General features: G+C 34.8%; 1 protein-coding gene across 3 annotated transcripts in view; it reads right to left on the bottom strand.

Moving 5' to 3' along the window:
- Window positions 1–4,679: 4,679 nt before the first annotated feature.
- LOC107852648 (mRNA export factor GLE1) overlaps window positions 4,680–20,264 on the bottom strand; it is a 17,628-nt gene continuing 2,043 nt past the window's right edge. The window contains exons 1-16 of one of the 3 annotated variants that reach the window (XM_047409174.1): window positions 17,754–17,919; window positions 16,854–16,918; window positions 16,101–16,256; window positions 15,841–15,996; window positions 15,225–15,345; window positions 14,968–15,116; window positions 13,969–14,140; window positions 13,260–13,470; window positions 11,107–11,216; window positions 9,095–9,165; window positions 8,816–8,897; window positions 8,470–8,556; window positions 7,480–7,563; window positions 7,116–7,247; window positions 5,280–5,402; window positions 4,680–5,196 (exon numbers count right to left, since the gene is read on the bottom strand). In XM_047409174.1, the coding sequence (XP_047265130.1) occupies window positions 4,933–5,196; window positions 5,280–5,402; window positions 7,116–7,247; window positions 7,480–7,563; window positions 8,470–8,556; window positions 8,816–8,897; window positions 9,095–9,165; window positions 11,107–11,216; window positions 13,260–13,470; window positions 13,969–14,140; window positions 14,968–15,116; window positions 15,225–15,345; window positions 15,841–15,996; window positions 16,101–16,256; window positions 16,854–16,855 (1,920 nt within the window). In that variant the 5' untranslated portion in view covers window positions 16,856–16,918; window positions 17,754–17,919 and the 3' untranslated portion in view covers window positions 4,680–4,932. Of the gene's footprint in view, window positions 5,197–5,279; window positions 5,403–7,115; window positions 7,248–7,479; window positions 7,564–8,469; window positions 8,557–8,815; window positions 8,898–9,094; window positions 9,166–11,106; window positions 11,217–13,259; window positions 13,471–13,968; window positions 14,141–14,967; window positions 15,117–15,224; window positions 15,346–15,840; window positions 15,997–16,100; window positions 16,257–16,853; window positions 16,919–17,753; window positions 17,920–20,264 lie in introns of those variants that run through there. The other 2 variants (XM_047409173.1, XM_047409175.1) reach the window with 2 other exon arrangements.

The raw sequence follows: 20,264 nt of genomic DNA, 5'->3' as shown, positions 1-20,264 counted from the left end.
GGGGTTCTATTATCCCCCTATATTTTTTTTAGTCGGACCTTTTTAAATTGGAAATTAACCCCCCCCCCCCCCCCCCCCCTCCAAAACGTATACCTAATTTTTTAGGTGGAAAGTGTAGTACACGCTTTTTATCTTCTCCATTTTATTACTTTTCATCATTTTTTCACCATTACAACCATATTAAAGATTTAACAACTCAAATTCATCCTATAAATCAAATTCCAAATAATTTCATTGAGTCAATTTTAAATTCCAAGTCTATTCTTATCACACAAGTTTTCAAATTCAATTTCTAGTTTCAAACTTTGAATTCCATTGAGTTTAATCAAAAATTTTCTTGCACATTGAATTTATATGAATCCACTTGAATTCCAGTTTACGTATAAAAAAATATACATTGAATTCCATTTCTTCCATTTCCAAATTCCATTTCCAAACATACATAATTTTCTTCATCCGGGTCCCCAAAAGTTTTCAAATTTCATTTTCAAATTACGCCAACTCAATTGAATATTCCATTGAGATTCAAATTCCAAATCCATTCCAACTCAAATTTCTTGAAAACCTTCTTCAACAAACTTTTAAAACTTTCTTCAACAAACTTTCTTAAACTCAAAACTCCAAACTTTCTTCCATTGACTTTTCAGTTTCAATGACGGAATCTTCAAGAATAGAAATTGAAACGGAACGAAATGGACTGCAACAAAGAGGAAGAAGAAACTGAAACTCAAGAATCAAGAAGAAAGAAAAACTTTAAATAAATAAAAATATAAAACTTTAAATAATTATAAAATTAAGGGGTTGTTTGGCAAAAAAAAAAGAGTTTAAAACCTTTCTAGCACTGTTCACGTGCTTAATGAGCGTGACTAACACGCAATGTGCCAAGTGGAAGATATATGCCATTAAAATACGAAAAAAAAGTTTGGGGGGTAATAGGACCCCCGCAAAGTTCAGTATGCTCAACTGGTAATCCGGTCAAACTTCAGGTATTTTTATAAGTATTCTCCCTATAATAATCAAAAACATATACAACATAAAAGATTTAAATGAAAAACTTTCATTCACTTCAAAATACTATAGCAGAACATAAGTTTCAAAAACTGTTGCACTAATTTACTGTCAACATCCAGTTAAATTTTGTCATATACAAAATGAAATAAAATCATCAACCATCAAACTTTAAATACTTCTGTGACACTTGTTATTTTGCTTTCCCTAATAGGCTTCAATGGTGCTTCGTCGTCACTCTGGGCTCTTCCTTCTTATTTTCTCTTACCTTAGTCCCAGAATAGTGAAACATATCTTGTATGAAGTACGTTGGGATTGAACTCAACGGAAGAAACGCCTTGACCATAAGAAAAACACTTTGCATATGTAACCATATACAGTCCACAGCCCCTACAAAAAAATATTAAATAATAATTAAAATATATTTTGTACAAACTTACAAACTTGATATATATATATATATATATATATATATTATATATATATATATATATATATATATATATATATATATTAAAATACTTACAAGCTTCCACTTGATTGTTGAGGCAAATCATTAACAAAACACACATAAAAAAGGTCTTGCATATCTTTACCTTTGTATCTTGAATGATTATCAAAAAAGTCTTTGGTTAATGTTGCTTGTAAACTTTCCTCAATATCATGGTCACTGTAACAACACATATGTGGTGCAAATTTTAAAAATTTTCTTGTCATGAATATTTCATCACACGACACCTATACAATAAAAATTTACAGCTTAGAACACGTTAAAAACAACAAACACACTCAACACTTCATAAAAATATATATAAATATGCATATGTATATTGAACAGAAAAAAATACAATACCAGCATTACACAAAAATACATATGAAAGTGCATATATATATATATACAAATACAAATATTTTCATATACCTTAAATGTATATTGAACAGAACAAAAATATAATACCAACATTACACAAAAATACAGATGAAAGTGCATATGTATATATAAAAATACAAATATTTTCATAGACCTTAAATATATATTGAACAGAACAAAAATATAATATCATCATTACACAAAAATACATATGAAAGTGCATATGCATACACAAAAATAAAAAATATTTTCATGTACCTTAAATGTATATTTAATCAGTCATATTAAAAATACAAATTTGTATATATACCGAACTTATATATGCTGTATTGAAAAAATATTTGAAAATGTATTTGTATTTCAACAAAGACAAATACGTCCATATCCCCAACTGTATATTTAAACAATCAGAATACCCAAATATATATTTCAACATTAATATGTACTTAAAATACATGACAAATAAAAAAAATACATATAAGCAAATACCTCTTCATAAATATATAAATGTATTTTTAATACATGCAAATTTGTATATGTATTTAACATGAAAATACCTATGAATATATATTATTCCAAAATATATATTTAAGCTAACAGCTTCACCAACAGTATATTTCAACAATCATAATGTCTCTAAATACATATCAGTAAACGAAAAACATATACACAGAATACATACCTCTTCCTCATTATCTTCTTCCGATTCATAAGAAGAAGAGTTTTCAACATCATCATTTAAAACATTGTTTGAGTCCACAATTTCTTTTATTTTTCTTTTCTTCTGAATTATTTTGTAATTTTGGGGCTTTTGGAGGAGTTTTTTTCAACCGTTTTTTTTTTTCAAAATATCAGCCATCTTCACTTGGTCGTTACGAAATTTGGACCTAACCTTGTTGATACTTACTAATTTCTTCGACTGTATAGGAATTGAAACAACGTTAAAAACTTCGTCTTGAGTTAATCCAAGACTAAATGATGATGCATTATCAGACAGTAAATTAATAGGTGGTATACCCCTATTTGTTCTTTTTTTGATGTGTGTTCTGCCATTAAAGCATAAAAACCTCAAACTCGACGTTGATAATGATTTGCAATACCAAAAAAAAAAAAAAAATACATTGTGAAATATATAACTTGCAAATAACTGAAATTTAATATTTACCAGAAATTGTGGAACACAATCCTTATCAAAACGTAAAAAAAAATGTGAGAAAGGAAAAAATTTGAATAAGAAATCTGAGGGAAAAGGTAAAGTTAAAGGAAATAGAAAGAGTGTAATAAGAAGTGACGTAAAAAGTGCAACCTTATACATGATAATTTGTAAAAGTGGGGGATACACTTAAAATAATACTACTATTTTGCTACACAATGTAATTTCATAAAAGTGTTGCTAGTATGTTACTTCCCGTAGTTTTTCCAAGAAAATATAAGCTACGGAGAACAAAATATAGGACCCGAATGGGGTCACTTTGTCCTCAAATATAGAACCATCATATGTTACCTGAAAGCCATCCTAAAAGGTTACCTACTACTATTATTACTAAACCATTGTCTTATAAGAGAGTTTCAAACTCTTTTCATTCCATGAATCGCATATTGTTACTTAAGCCGACGGTCTATCGGAAACAACCTCTCAACCTACCAAGGCAGGGTCCGGTCGATGTACATTACCCTTCTCAGACTCCACTTATGGAATTACACTGGGTATATTATTGTGGTATCGCATGTTGAATCCATAGTGTTGTCATAGAGTTTAGCAGAAACATCATTCTTATCTCATCATCACTTCCTAGTTCAAACTACCCATTGATAGTTAGATACCCAAACTGCAAATGATATAATCTAGCTCCCATTTAATTGCAGAGTATTTGAAGCATTCAATCTTTTAATAGCTAGATAAATTTACGAATCAAGAAATTTAGAGTAAGAAAACTGACAGACTCTCAATGTGAAGTCGCCTTAACCCTGTTATATACCTTTATTTTATTAGCTCCGTAGACCTGAACTAACTGCAAGCTCATATTTTTATCTAAGATGTTCTATAGGATCCTGGAAGATATAGGAATTGCTCAAATTAAGCGTGAGATGTTACAAAACAGAGCTTTTCTACAATAGTTGCAGAACTGAAGAAGGTAATATAGACAGCTATGACAAATGAGAGCCATGTCAAAATTTTACGAATCCTGAAACCATGTCTACTTGTTTTTTGCTGATAAGGTAAAGGTTTATTGACTAAGTACCAAAATAAAAAGTGAAACCACATCTACTTGTGCTACCGAAATAAAAAGGTGTAAAATTTCTATTCTATCAAGTCAATTAAAGCACACTCAGCTAAAGCAATTTACCACCAAAGAATATGGCCAGGTTGATGAGATCCCCTATACTTCCAAAGGAAGGTGTGGGGGTAACATTTGCGTAGAGTCCATCCTTCCCAAACCCCACTTGGATATGTTGTCGTTGAATATGGTGGGATTGACCATAGATTGATTCAAGATTTGAAGTTTAAGGTCCCAAAGTTTATGTAAAATTATAGTGAATTCTCAACGAACATACATGCTGAAGATAATAGTCCGAACCTAATGCTGAATTCATTACCTTACTGGTGAAATTTAAAACCTTTTAAACCAGTAAGCCACAACAGCAAGGGAAAGTAGGACAACAAAATAGATTATAATCATTTCAATGTGATGCTAGAGAAACAGAAAATTAGCTAACCATAAACAAATTAGCAATCCTTAATTGATTAACTTAACGCAACATGAATAAGACTGGCTTGCATTTTACAGGCTAAGGTCCATTGAAAATGACAACACTGGCCTTCTCCAATTTACTAATAATCCATATGTAATTTGGTCAGTCAAACAAACGACTACCCGAACTGATACAGGAGCAATTCCATATTTAACAACATACAACTGATACAGGAGCCAATTAATTACATATTCAAATTCTGAGAACAAAGCGTCTAATTGATATCAGCTGGACTTGAACAAATTCTCAGTAACTGAATGGAAAAAGAATGGACCAAATTTCCTACTGTGTCGGAACTACTAATAGAACTGTTGGTAGTGATACTGTTGATCATGACCTGAATCTAGATTGTAATTGTGTGATTCCAAGGAACTTCTGAGGCGCCAGCCTTCAGGTTCATTCAGGAACTGATTTGACTCTATATAACTCCGGAGATTCACAAGAACTTTGGTCAACTTTGCGTCGCCTCGGTCTTTCAATGCAGTTAGAAAATCTTTAGCAATGATATCCAGCAGCTTTCTGAATTGTGTTTTATATCTTCTGTGTAGAGAAAAACCTGCCATCTGGTAACCAAGACATTTTCTTTCAATTAACTCCTACCCATATTTCATCAACTTTAAAGGAACTAAGAGCTTTTTTAACTTACTTCAAGAAAAGCCTGCAATGCAGCTGCAGTGTATAAATTTGCAGGGAAGACATTTAAGAATCTAGCAATCCATGCCCAACCTTCTCTGAGGCCATGCAAGTTTTGGCAGCCCTCAACTTCTGTCTGCCATAAAATGCAGTTTACTACTAAATCAGTTACTATATGAAATGAGTAAGGGGAAAAAAGCAATTTTGGTCAGTGAAATATTGTGAGATGTTTCCTCGTACTACTGCCCGAGCACATCTGACTTCCAATTAAACATAATGAGCAGTTTTAGTCCAATCACCAAATTTAGCGGGAAGTCATATTCAACTAAAGGATAATAGTTTGGGATTCTGTCATTTCTCCATCAAACCTCAGGCAAAAGAAGCTCTGCACCAAAAATCCCCTTAACAAAATTCCTAAACGTGATGACAGATATTAGTTTTGCTAAGCACAATCAAATGGCTTTGATCATTTCTGGCCGCATACATCTCTGTTTATAACCTGTAGTATTGGTACCTAATATTGCAAAAAAGACATCTTGTCCAGAATGTTTCCTGCTCTGATGAAGTTGGTTGTGCTTGTGGGCGATGATTCAGATAATTAACCGAGTAGCAAAACCAGTTGGCATATTTTAGTCTAACTGGAAGATTTCGATTGACCTGATGAGATAGCGGCTTTGCTGCTGTAACCTCGAATAAATTCTACACTCTTATCATACTAGTTTGTTTTTTTTTTTTTGATAAACATGGTGTCTGAGCCAGCTTTTGCGCACCTCAACTAAATCCATGGATTACCAGCAACAGATACCAGGTAATTCCGGCCACCAAGGCTAGGACTCTCTTGTTTTGGTGAAGTATAAGCACAATCTTCAATATTGGATCTTGATGGTCACTTCGTCAACCTGAGGGAACCATAGCAATCCATTTCTAGCTCAACTCTACCGCTTTGATCTAAACAGTGAACATTAGAGACAACAAGTAGTTGGGATATTGCTCTACAGTTGAGGATAAAATCCTTCAGTTTTCAGGCAACCATTCGAGTCCCTTCAAAGTCAGTATTCTGTGTTTTCTTCTAACAAAGCTCTTTAACCCTCGGGGCTTCATTTGTTGCACTTTGTAACAAATCTCAATCAATATCAACCAGTAAGGTACACCACTCATGCATACAAAAGTCCCCCAAAAGTCCCCCACTTATATTCGTCATGCTCAATTTATGTCCCTTTCACTAGGAGCGACGGAGGAAGATGGGCTTATCACACAGCCGATGGCTTCTTATTGATGTAGAGAATGAATTAAGCACTGACCACTCTAAATATCATACAGTTGGAGATGTTTACGTAATTATCACTTTGAAGGACAGGCATATTCTCTAAGACATCTGATCTCTTTTTGGAGGCTTTAAAGGAAACCTAACAAGAAACTGAAACCACAACTCTAAAAGAACAAATTATGATGATGATATGTTTATTTGGTATTCCCTTTATTATCAAGTTTATTTGGTATTCCCTTTATTATCAAAGTTGAAAGGATCAATGCATAGGAACTGCTGATGTTGCTGCTGACATGAGGTGGATAAATGGCTAGGTTGATGGAGAAACTACAGAACCCAAATATATGTCCGTTAGTAGAACAACATTTGTTAGTTCTAACAAATGACTGGACTAGAGGAGCACATTCTGTTTCATTTGTCAGATATGCTTACACGAATAATCCATGGACTAAAAGCAGAATAAAGCAATAGCTCAGACCAAAACCCTTATCTTCCAAACGGAGTAAGATACACGAGGGCATCAGCAACATAAGCATTGAGGATTTCTTGAGGATAAAAGTAACAAATGTCTAAGCAACTGACCTGAACAAGAGCACCATATAATTTCATGTATGCACTTAAGCGATCCACATAACTATCAGTACTTTCTATCTTCCCATCTTCCTCTGCATAGCCAATAGCTTTGTAATAAGCTTCTTTACTCTGGAAGGCTGCCTGAAGTGAAAGAACACATCAAAGTTATTTATGTGGAGGTAGAAAAATATGTTGTAAACCATGGGATGAAGAAACTTAACGGGTGTCTGGAGACAAGTTCTGTTTTCAGCACTTACTGAAAGCAAAATCATGCTACAAGACAATCAAGTAAAAGAAATCCCAGAAAGGACAAAATAGTAAGACATGTTGATGTCAAACGGGTAATACTAAGGTAAACACCAAGGTTGATTACCTCTGAGTAAACAATGTACTTAGGAACTGTGAAAATGCAAACTTTGTTCAACTCAGCTATGAGAATATCCATGGCAAGAGGGACCTGCAATGAAAAGCAAACCAATACGTAAGGATGCTAATCTTTACATTAGTTAGTACTTTCTGATCCGCACTCGTGATCCTTTTCCAAACACTTAAGTTCTCCGTCCTAAATTAAACCTTTTTATGTTGTTTAACAGTTATAGAGCCCTTCCCACACAATCAATACTGCCTCTCAATTCCCTTCGTTTTTTTTAAATAGGTTAAGACATTTTATTAATAAAGGTTCAACACAAAGCTAGTACAGAGACAGAGTCCAGCATCCAAATATTTATTTAAAACTGGATAAAGGTAATTTCCCTTTGGCTAGAAATTCCTAACTTCTATTTTAAATTCGAAGATATTCCCCTTTATTTTATGCAATTCACCTTTTGAGCTCAGTTATGAATATTGTGTTTAGATAGAAAATAAAAAATTTGCTTGTGGTGGTTTTAAAAATTTAGCTTCAGGTTTGTGTTTTAATTCGTTCTTTTGGTAAAAGATATCATATTCCTAAGAGCTTTGAAGCCTTCAAATGGGTGAAAATTACATATCTTGTTGAAGAAAAAAAGAAAATGGTGCCTTAAGTGTAAAGTGGAGAATGTGACCAGCAATTAACCAATCACTTTACTAGAGGAGCGGCTGGCTTGACAATTCGCGGCCCCAATTTGTTTTGGTTCAGGAGAAGATTGTTTAATTTAGAAAGGTTGTATGGAAAAACATGCACCCCCCAATGAGAAGTCAAAATATGATATTTGAACTAGGATTGAGGCGAGACTGGTTTTCGATGAAGCACTTCAGTATTTTACTCCTTGCTAATGAAGGAACAAAAAACCTTTTATTGCTTTCTTTTCAGTTATTGACATCAATCTCCTACTTAACTATCATGGACCTATAATAGCAAGATGACTAAGAACAATACCACAATTACCTTTGATGTAACCTGGACAATTACACGACCATAAGCATAAACAGCACTGTTAAAGCTTCCTGTAGGGTTCACACACAGGGACACCACCTATAAAATTGAAAACCAGAATCACAGTAAATACCCCTTATATGTTTACACAAAGCTCCAATAGTAGAATATATTCAATATACACAACTCAACTGCTACATCCAGAACCCGCAATTTTCTACAAGCATAAGAACATGCAAACCCCCACATCATCCCCCACCCCTTCCCGAAAAGAGAAAAGGAGAAAGAAAAAGAAGCAAAAACGTCATGAGACACTGAAAGACGAAACCCCTGTTAGAGAACTCTTTCAGAACTTTACCTTCTGCGCAAACATTGCAATGCTGATGGATTGTGGACATGTCGAATCACTAATTAGCTTAATTAATTCAACTGCTTTCACTCTGCATAGAGAAAAGTATTATATACATATCAAATGGAATACAGAGCTTCCATCTCTTTGAAGTTTATTCCAAAAAATGGTTTGAAAATGCATGTCAAAGCAACTAAAAGCATGACATAAATATGGTAGATAGATAATCATTTCGGGGGAAAAAAAAAGCCATACGAAATGGGGTTAATAATCCAAGAAAACAGATACCTGACAGTTTCTTTTGAACCAGTGATAGTTTTGATTCGTCTAGCTATTTCCATTTCAAATTTTCGATAAGCCTGTTAGGAACAGAGAATTTTTGTTAAACTAAAGAATATCAGAATTTTATTTTTTGATCAAATAAAAACATTTTCAGTCATAAACATGGTCAAAACTGGTTGTCTTGTCTACAAGTGAATACCAAAAGGTAAAAGAATCTACAAAATATGATTATCCACAACCTCCATCCAATCCTCTATATGACAAGGAGTTTTCTGATTACACCAAAAGAAATAAAGAAATGGAGATGACTACTCAACCAAGAAAAACTCAACTCTACACCTTCAAAAGCTCTCCTACTTCTCTCTCTCCACACCACCCACATCAACGCAAGTGGAACCATGTGCCAAGCCCATCGTCTCCTCCTTCTCCCACCCTTCCAACCACCAAATCTTTCACTGTTTTTGGCATTGCCTACAAAGTGCCAAACCACCTAAGCATATCCTAGCATAACCTCATTTTTAGCCCGCAATGAAGTAAAAGATGATCCACGTCCTCAGCCGCCTCGTTACACATGTAACACCAACTACCACAGAAAACTTTTCACTTTGTAAGATTTTCCATTGTCAACATCACCTCACTAGTGACTAACCAAATGAAGAAACATACTATCCTTGGCATCCTTGGAACCCATATTGCATTAAATGGGAATTCAACCTTGTCCCTAACTAAAAGTTTCTCATAGAAGGACTTCGTATTGACCAATACATTGTTTCCCAGGAACGCCACCAAACATCGGGATTATCCACCAGACTGACTTTCCTATGCAGTAAGGCAAACTTGAAGCTCACTCCTCAATCTTGAAAATCCCTTCTAAATCTCAAGTCCAATAAGTCTCTTCACCTTGTCTTACTTAACCCAAATAAACATTTAGGATCTCAAATAGAAGTCCAGCCCAAAGCTCTTTACGCTAGGATAAAACCTAATAATTCAACACATCAAGCAACAGAAAAATGCATCTGATCGCATTCCAACTAAACAAGCAAGTTTTGGGCATTCCACTGAAATTGCCAAAAAGTTCACTGCGTTAATTAAATACACCACAGAACAACATGACACATCTAATAATTGTTAAAATGTTAGTAAAAGTCCCACATTGGTGGTTAATGAGATGGGTGGCCTCTTTACAAGGCTTGGGCAATCCTCCTCCCTTTGAGATAGCTTTTGGGGTGTGAGTTAGGCCCAAGACCTAATTTCACACTAATGTTCAATCAATCTCTAGAAAGGTCTTCCACAGACCTGGAACAGTGGAAACCAATAAGAAACAACTTCTCAATTATGAGTTCAGAGTGGATGCACGTGAGAGGAAGTGCACAATGGAGGCTAGAGGTCCCCCAAACCTACTGTGAACCAGCACACCTATATTTCGTTTCGTTTTATTATTTCAGCAATATGAAGATTCAAATGCACTTGTCAAAATGTCTCAACACCCAAACATGCAAGAATCACATAATTAAATCTAAGAAGTTCTAAGAACTTGGACGAACAACTCCCAGAGCACAATTTGATTGGTCAATGACTGTTAGCAGGAAGGGTTAACTTTCAAAGTGAATACTTTCACTGTTACATCATACATGAAATGTGACACTACTTTACCGACCATGGAGTTTAAGATGTTAATTTGACTTTTTCTTTAAACAAATATTAAGTGAGAAGAAAGAAAATATAAAACCAGTTGTTGAAATGTTAGTCTGATATAGAAAATCACATAAATTTAATTCTAATAGTTCAATGGTTTTGAAAATTGTGAAAGTAGAATAGAGTAACAATATTAATAGAATGGTGCCACATATTTCTGGGATACCCCATAAGGGAGACTACGAATGATTAGTATAGAGAGAGTAACAGGTCAGGAAACCCCATTTCCAGCCTCTGCAAAGAGCACTTCACTTTATGCAGCAAAAGGCATAATCGTCTAATAAATCTGGAATGAAATTTTAAATATTGATTGGCAAGGTTACCTTGTTTGAACCCAATCCCAGTGCTTCATTCTGTGCAGCTATTTCATTGTAAACGGTCAATCTTTTCTCCTCCAGCTTTTGAGCATTTTCTGTCACCCTGATTATATTTCCTGCTTATCAGAAATCACAAAGTTGAAATCAAGGCATAGATTTATAAGCACTAAAAAGGAAAGAAAATAACACCTACATGTTTCATCTTGGCAGTTAAGAGGTTAGGGTATCATATCTTCTTTTTTTTGGAAGTAAAGGCTAGGGTATCATATCTTATTAGTTAAAAGGATATAATTCAGTAGACTCTACAAGTAGGAAATGTTTTGACAATAACTTTTATATTAGACTATGGTGAAAAGGACCAAACAGTCTATTAAACATAGATAAATCTAATTTGGTCTTTTACATATAACACTCTCAAGTCTCAAGACACACTATCAGAAAAGATAACACTACGGGACTAATCAAACTAATGGGAAAGAGACAACACTGAAAAAAATTCCTTTCTAGAAGGTCAAGGTTAGAAAAAAGCCACAGGTATCAGCTCATGGAAATTCATGTTACAGTTGATGAGATTATCAAACTAGAAAACTATGTTTCTCCATTCTATCTAACCAAAAACATATTTATTCTTAGCACAGCATATCAGTAAGCAAATTATGACTAGTGCATGCATACTTAATTGTTTGTTTCATATAATTAGCACCTTCTATATTTGAATACTAATAATAGAAAAAACTTTTCCGACTAAGAATGAGAGAGTCTCTTACCTAATCAAATTCGAATGCACAAATACTCAGATTCAAGGAGGAGGAAACTATTGAGGCTGCATTCCTGATATTTCTTTCATTAACGGTGCTTTTTTTTATTTTTTTCTTTATAAACTCGAGTCAAAATATGTGGTAATGTATACATTTATACACATCTAACACATAGGTGGCCATCGACGTCTTACTTCTTCTTTATCTCATCCTTCAATTAAGTCTTTCTGGACTAGTCTTTTGTTTTTTATTTGTTTTGTGTCCATACTGATCTCAGAAGGAGCGCCCTCTCTGTCTCTCTTTGTTTTTTTTTTTTTTTTTCTTCTCTGTCCATTCTCAACTTCTTGGATAGTTGAACGGTGCAAAAGGATAAAAACTACTAGGAGATAAATTTCAAGAAGGGGAGTCTGAGAGCCTGGTGATGGCATTGATGGAGAACTTCTGTTTACAGAAAGAAGACTTGTGAATAGATATATTTTGCTAAGAACTGGAGATAGGAACAAAATTTTCTTGTCAAATGATCTGGTTACTGGTCAGAATTTTTCTCTCTTTTTCTGGAAACTTTTAAACTAGACCACCTGTGAAATTAAGGGAAATCCATTTTATTCGTCAGCAGTAGCATTTACCAACACTGTCCAGAATAATGATCGACATTTCTCTCTAAGAGATGTTATAACAGACAAGGAAGGCAACGTTGGTGAAATGATATCCTCATATCCACGTTTCTCCCTTCAAACAGATCAATAGACTTGTTTATGAACAATACAAACAACACTAGTTCTGCATCAGATCAAGTTGTATCTCTGCTTATCATGCACTGCGTCGGCATTGGTTCTCATAAACTGGCTAAAGGTAATTGCATGGCCCTTGACCACAAATAAGTTTAACAGCTTCAAGGTGACATGTGAAAATCCAATGGTATGTCAGACACGTATATCCTGATCAGTGACCTGCTTAATGTCGAAAAGCATGGTTGTGAACCTTGAGACAGACAATCCCAGCCCCCAGGGTAAGAACATTTCAAGAGTATATTTTCTGGAGTTTCTTGGAGTTTATCTTCATAGTTGCTCTTTTCCATTAACCTAATTCCCAGCTTTTAAATTCAGTTTATCTTTTCCATCAGTGACTAGCCCTCAATCAAGCCTGGATCAAAAGTTCTCATTTATACAAAGCTAAAAGGTCTATATATGTCCAACTCTAAATATAGGGGACCAAAACTAATCTATCCTTGTATGGCTTATACTTAAAGCACTGATAAGGATTTCTCCTCAAAGACTATGCATACAGCATTTTGTTTAAGTTAATATTTACTTGAAATGATTGAGAAAAAATAAAAAGAGGAGGAGGAGGATGGTCAAATCTATCTCCACTCCATTGCTAAGATTACATGTTGAGATATACCTGCTGAATGTTTCTGCCCGTCAGATATGGGTTTCGCAGGCTGACTAGTGACATCCCTTGAAACCTTGCTAGCCTCCAAAGGAACAGTTGTCTTTGTCTCAGGTGACTTCTTCTCCGCTGCAGCTGCAGCTGCAGCTTCTTTTGCTGCTTTCCTCTCAGCTTCCAGTGCTGCAGCTTTTTCCTTTTCAACTCTTTCAGCTTCCAGCCTAGCCTGCACCAGATGGAATAAAAATTATCATTACCCAAAAGAAGAAAATTCAACAACAGAACTGCTTCAGTTCTTTCCAGAATCATTAAAAACAAGGGCGAGTTAACAGTTCAGATAACGGCGTTTGGCAACAGATGCAGCATAAGGGGAGACAAATACGCCGCCAGATTTCATAAGAAAGCCAGGGATACTAGTAGGAATATGCACATTAGCACTTACAGCAGTATGCTTAAAGAGATAAAAGCAGTATCAATAAGTATTAAGTAGTTAAATGAACACAAGCACTATTACTTTCTTATTTAGTGATGATGCTCAAAAATATTTAACTTTGAAAAATCTCAAGAAATCACAAAACGGTAGGTGACAAAAATGCAATTGGATAAATAAAGCTTTCTTCCTAAACTCTTTTCCTCTCGAAGAAACTTTTATACCACGCATATGAGATAATTTCCAACAAGAATATAACATAGTGCATCTCTCTGGATTGTTAAAAACACAAACCTTGGCTTCTGCTCTGATCCTTTCTTGCCTGACTTTTTCTTCTTGGATAGCTTTTTCTTTCCTCTTGGCCTCTTCACGAGCTGCATCATCTCTTATTCTCCTTTCTTCAATTTGGGATCTGTGTTCGTGATCCCTTTGTACGGTAGTTAGGTGATCATCAAGTGCTTCTGCACTATAGTAATACAATTAAGTCAAAAGTACATTTTCACTAAGCTTTTACAGTACGAACATGTAAATGGTGATTAAAATTCAAACTCCGGGTACTCCTAGAGTGAACAAGAAGCATTAAAAAAAAGTTGAATGCTTATCAGTCCGAAAATATTGTATTGAGAGTGCATTTCTCAACTGCTAACAAGGGCATGCATGTAGTTTGTAACAAAAAATAGCCACTTGCAACAAAGTAACATGACTTTCTCTAAGTGCCCCTTCATAGAGAAGCTCGGCTCTTTGGCCATACCCCTGAATCTGTTTTACACCTTCATGCATAGTTTTCAAGTCAACAAGAAAAGATGAACACACCCACTTTCGTTCCCCACCTAAAACACATTATTCCTGTGGTCCAAGATTAATCGTCATTCTACCATCCTTAGTGAATTATTTGTGAGTGAATTCTTTACCAACCAACTTCTATTTAGAATAACTGAGATTTCATTAGCATGTCTTCAGCAGCATTCCTTTTAGAATGAAAAAAGAAAAAACATTACTTCAATTGGTGGTAATTGCTAGAGCAACAGCTGAAATGAAATCCAGTATGGATAAAACAAATATTCTGAACTTTAGTAGCCAAATGGTGACACAACAAATTCTCCATCAGTTCTAGCAGACCATCTATGTTGTCTGCCAAGTTTCCTGCTTAATCTCTATTGGTGTTGGGCAAAACCCACTGAGAAACATCTACGCTATACATCATTGAATAAAGAGAAAAATGTTTAACCATGATGAATAAAACTTAAAGCAGAAACAAGCTCTTTCTCGTAACGTACGGAGAATACAACTTACATTTTACGCTGGTACTGCACATCAAATTTTCTATTCATTTCCCTTCGAGCTTCAGCGTTCCTCTCAACTCGTTCCAGTGTGGAGGCAAGCTTCTCACTCTCATCCATCAACTCAGCTTCAAGTGCTGATAGTTGATCTCTCACTTCCTCCTGTTGCAAGGTAGTAAAGAAAGAGATTGGGTTTAATATATTTTTTTTGGTTTCCTAAGTGAAGCAAGGACAGAGAAAGTTAAGGAAGCATATGACTAAGTTACCAACCACAACAGTAAGCTGATGGTCATGAGCTAACTCAGATAAAGCACTCTCCACTAATCCCACTTTATCCATTAGATCACGTTGAAGTTCAATGTGTTGGTCGTCTTCTGATTGGTCGCTATCACTGAAAACAACACAAAAATGCTGCAGTAAGCACTAATCAAGAATGAATTGAGAGTGTTCTAATAAATAAAACACACTTGCAAAGTGATGGCTTATAATTTGTACTACATGAAGTCCACAAGTATAAGGAACAATAGGAATACTTGACGAGCATTTATATCAAAACCAGAAGAACTTAGTGAAGTAATACAAAGTGCTTCCTTACCCCCCACCCCCCACCCCCACCCCCACCCCACCCCCAATCACCAAACACACCTCACCACCATCACCACACACACGCCTCCTCCTTATTGGATGAGGATGTCCTAACTGTTAGCTCAATAAGTAAATGCTTATAAACATGTAGGCCTTGAACAGCTATATGGCCAAGCAACTACGAGACGTGTAACATGGGGAAAGAGATCCACAGCAACATATTTTACACCTTGTTTCTCAGTTCTAATTGACATCCTCTCATTCTTACACACTTTAATATTTACAATTATTAAGTAATTACCTCAGATATATTTCATCACAGGCAAAACGTTTTCCTCCCATAAGAAAATGATCACCAACTTCATTCCTAGTATCTCTGTCCATATCCTCCACATCATCATCAGACACTTGCATAACGAAGGCTCTCCGTGAATTATCCTTTGAAGCCGAGAGTTGTCTAAGCACAGACAGATTAGAACAAAATACAGAACATTTGTTATCCAAATGAAACAAAAACGCTTAAGGTGATTTTTACCAAGAAACCTTATTACAAGTACATACCGAGATTCCGTTTTGGTAAATTTTGATGATGCATTGAGCTTCTTCTCTATCGAATTGAGCTCAACCAATAAAGCATCAAAGGTCCAATCAGGATTTGGATCCAGAGTGACTCCATCGACATTTTTTGGCAACGGAAGTTGCAGTTTAACAGCACCCCTGTGAAAAATAACCATAAATCAGCACAAGCCAAACAATTACTTAATATTGTAGTTCCAGAAATTTCCTTAAACTTGTTATAATGAAAGAAAAACTGAAATATGAAGTTTTTATCACTATAATTATGAGAAAAGTACGTGTGTAACAAATGAAGTCACATGAACCAACCCCTCCCTCAAATAAATAAATCGCCTCAACTTTTGGTGGAGTATTGCAGATTGATAAAGAGAAGAAAAAAATGGGTATAGCAAGAACGTACAGCAACTTACCCATTGTAGTCCCACAAAGTGGGGTTTGGGAGGGGAGGATAGAGTGTACACAGATCTTACCTCTACCTCAGAGGTGAGGTAGAGAGGTTGTTTCCTATAGACCCCCGGCTCAAGACACAAATAGTTCAGCAAAGACGTAATGGAAGTATAAGAGACAATAGATAGTAACAAAAACACAAGATAGTAGCAGAACCGTACTGCGGTAAAATAATAATACTACAAACAAACTACACGAAACATTAGATAGTAGCAGAAATTGAAGAACAAGAAACTATATTAGTAAGGGCAACAAGACAATGCACTCGGGTATATGAAGAAAGTGACTTACATTATTCTTTTCCTGCCTTTGAATAGAGTTGTTGAATCTTGAAATTTGTGGATATAATTAATTAGCTGTTACAATTGAAAAGCAAAAGTAAAGATCATAATAGGAAGACCCATAAGGGAATATGAAAACTAAACTGTAATATCACTAACACAGATCAAAGCATGAATGGATAGGAGGGAAAAAGACAGAGCTTATAAGGTATGAGGAGGCACTGCATTGATAATTCTTTATGTTGAATTTTCTTTAAGAATTATTCAACCAAAAGGCTCTGTTCTCACAAAAATGGTGTACAATGGATGTATGAATAGTATGACCACCCCTACCCACACCCCCTACCCACGTGCCCTACGCCTACCCCTACCCCTCTCACGTTTTTCCACCCTCACCAACAAACACTCACACCTCGCACAATATGTGCACATTTCACAGATTACACTCAGGGGCTTGTCCATTTTTTTCACACACACGTCACTCTCACATATGGCTCCATTTTTCCATTGATACTGACATACACACACAGCTTCCTCACTATTCCACACACACTATACATACACACCAGAATACCCTCACACAATGGACATCTCTCAATAGGATACACACACACACACACACTCTAACTGGTTCAGACGAGAATTGACAATACTACACACACAGAAACGGGAGGAAGGGAAGAAAAAGGGGGAGAGCGAACGGAGAGGGAGGTAGACGGAATACAGAGAGAAACTGGCGAGAAAGGAGAGAGACTGTTCTGGCGGTAAATCCACCGCCAGTGCTGACCAGAACGATCTCCAGTCGACATCACCTCGCCGTCCCAGCTCCTTAAGTCACCATCTCCGCCGACCAAACCCACCCACAAAAAAAACAGCCCCGTTCATCCACCGGAAAACCAATCAAACCCACCTCACAATTGACCTATTTCAGCCAATTCCGACAACCCAAATACGCCAACTTCACTGGACGAGGAGAAAGAGGAGGGAGAGGGTGAATCAATAGACCCAAATTGAGTTGATTTTTAAATTTTAACCTCAAAATAAAAAAGTTTGTCAGCAGAGTAAATTATTTCTAATAGATACCAATTTCATATTTATATTTTTAAATTTTTATTTTTATTTTCTTTTTCAAATTTTAATTTAAATTTTATTTTATTTTTTTATTTATTTTTTATTTTTTTATTTATTTTTTATTTTCTCAACCCTTATTTTTTTCCTTTTTTCTTTAACTTCTTTTTTTTTCTTTTTTATTTTATACTATTTTAATTTTTAATTTTTTCTTTCCTTTTTTAAAAAAATTTTCTCAATCCTTACTTTTTTCTTCACACCTTTCACCGTCTATTTTTATTAAAAAAAAAAAAATTCTTTGATTTTTTCTCAACCTTTTTTATCTAATCTTTCTTTTTTTTCCTATTCTCTCTCAACTTCCACATTTTCTTTGATTTTTATTTTTTTAATATTTTTCTTCATTTTTTTCTTTTTTTCACAATTTTTATTATTTTTCTTCTTTTCTTTGATTTCTTCCATTCAAGTTACATTTCATGAGCAAGAGTTGACGCTATCGCATTATAAAGGCAAAACTTACGACTTTCGAATAATAAACTACGTTTCATGGGTAAGAGTTGACACTACTACATTGCAGAGGCGAGACTTATGACTTTCAAACAACAAGTTATGTTTCATGGGCAAGAGTCAACATTACCACATTGTATTTTGATTTATGAGATACTTTATAACTCTTACCTTAGAGAAAAGACTTAGCTCAGGGACTTTCAAACAATAAATTATACCCTACGGGCAAGAGTTGACTCTACCACGTTATGTTTTCATTTATGAGATGTTAGGGCAAGACTTAGCTCAAGGACTTTCAAACAACAAGTTATGTTTCATGGGCAAGAGTCGACACTACCACATTGTATTTTGATTTATGAGATGTTCTACAGCTATTATCTTAGAGGCACGATTTAGCTCAGGGACTTTCAAACGACAAATTATGCCCCACGGGCAAGAGTTGATTCTATCACGTTATGTTTTCATTTATGAGATATTCTACAACTATTGCCTTAGAGGTAAGACTTAGCTCAAGGACTTTCAAACAACAAATTATGCCCCACGGGCAAGAGTTGACTCTACCACATTATGTTTTCATTTATGAGATGTTCTACAATTCTTGCCTTAGAGGCAGGACTTGACTCAAGGACTTTCAAACTACAAATTATGCCCCACGGGCAAGAGTTAACTCTACCATGTTATATTTTTATTTATGAGATATTCTACAATTATTGCCTTATAGGCAAGACTTGGCTCAAGGACTTTCAAACTATAAATTATGTCCCACGGACAAGAGTTGACTTTACCCCGTTATGTTTTCATTTATGAGATGTTCTACAACTATTGCCTTAGAGGCGAGACTTAATTAACTCAAGGACTTTCAAATTACAAATTATGCTCCATGGGCAAGAGTTGACTCTACCACGTTATATTTTTATTTATGAGATGTTGTACAACTATTGCCTTAGAGGCAAGACTTAGCTTAAGTACTTTCAAACTATAAATTATGCCTCACGGACAAGAGTTGACTCTACCACATTATGTTTTCATTTATGAGATGTTCTACAACTCTTGCCTTAGAGGCAAGACTTGACTCAAGGACTTTCAAACTACAAATTATGCCCCACGGGCAAGAGTTAAATCTACCATGTTATATTTTTATTTATGAGATGTTCTACAATTATTGCCTTATAGGCAAGACTTAGCTTAAGGACTTTCAAACTACAAATTATGCCACACGGGCAAGAGTTGACACTACTACGCTATGTCTTCATTTATGAGATGTTCTACAACTCTTGCCTTAGAGGCAATACTTATCTCAAAGACTTTCAACTACAAATTATGCCCCACGGGCAAGAGTTGACACTATCATGTTATGTCTTCATTTATGGGATGTTCTACAACTCTTGCCTTAGAGGCAAGACTTAGCTCAAGGACTTTCAAATAATAAATTATGATCTCAAGAATTTTCAAAGAACTTCGCAAAAATAACTAATGCCCTTAAATTTGCTTTGATGTCAAAAAAAGAAGATATCTTTGCGGATTATCCAATTTTTTATTTATTAGAAAAATATAATAGAAGTTGAGAAAAAAAAACGATCAAACAAAATAGAAAAATAAAAAAAAGATTGAAAAAAAAAAGAAAGAAAAAAATAAAGATCAAGAAAAAAGCAAAGAATTAAAAAAATTGAGAAAAATAAAAATAAAGTTTAGAAAAATGAGGAAAAAAAAGAGAACTGAAAAAAGAAAAAAACGATCAAACAAAATATAGAAATAAAAAAAAAGTGAGAAAAAAAAGGCAAGAAAAAAAAAATATTAAGAAAAAAATGAAGAATTAAAACAATTGAGAAAATAAAAAACGAGAGGAAAA

This window comes from Capsicum annuum, chromosome 3 (genome assembly GCF_002878395.1).
Source record: "Capsicum annuum cultivar UCD-10X-F1 chromosome 3, UCD10Xv1.1, whole genome shotgun sequence".
Taxonomy (NCBI): domain Eukaryota; kingdom Viridiplantae; phylum Streptophyta; class Magnoliopsida; order Solanales; family Solanaceae; genus Capsicum; species Capsicum annuum.
Note: the sequence above shows the minus strand (reverse complement) of the source record. Positions and strands in the feature narration are given on the sequence as shown.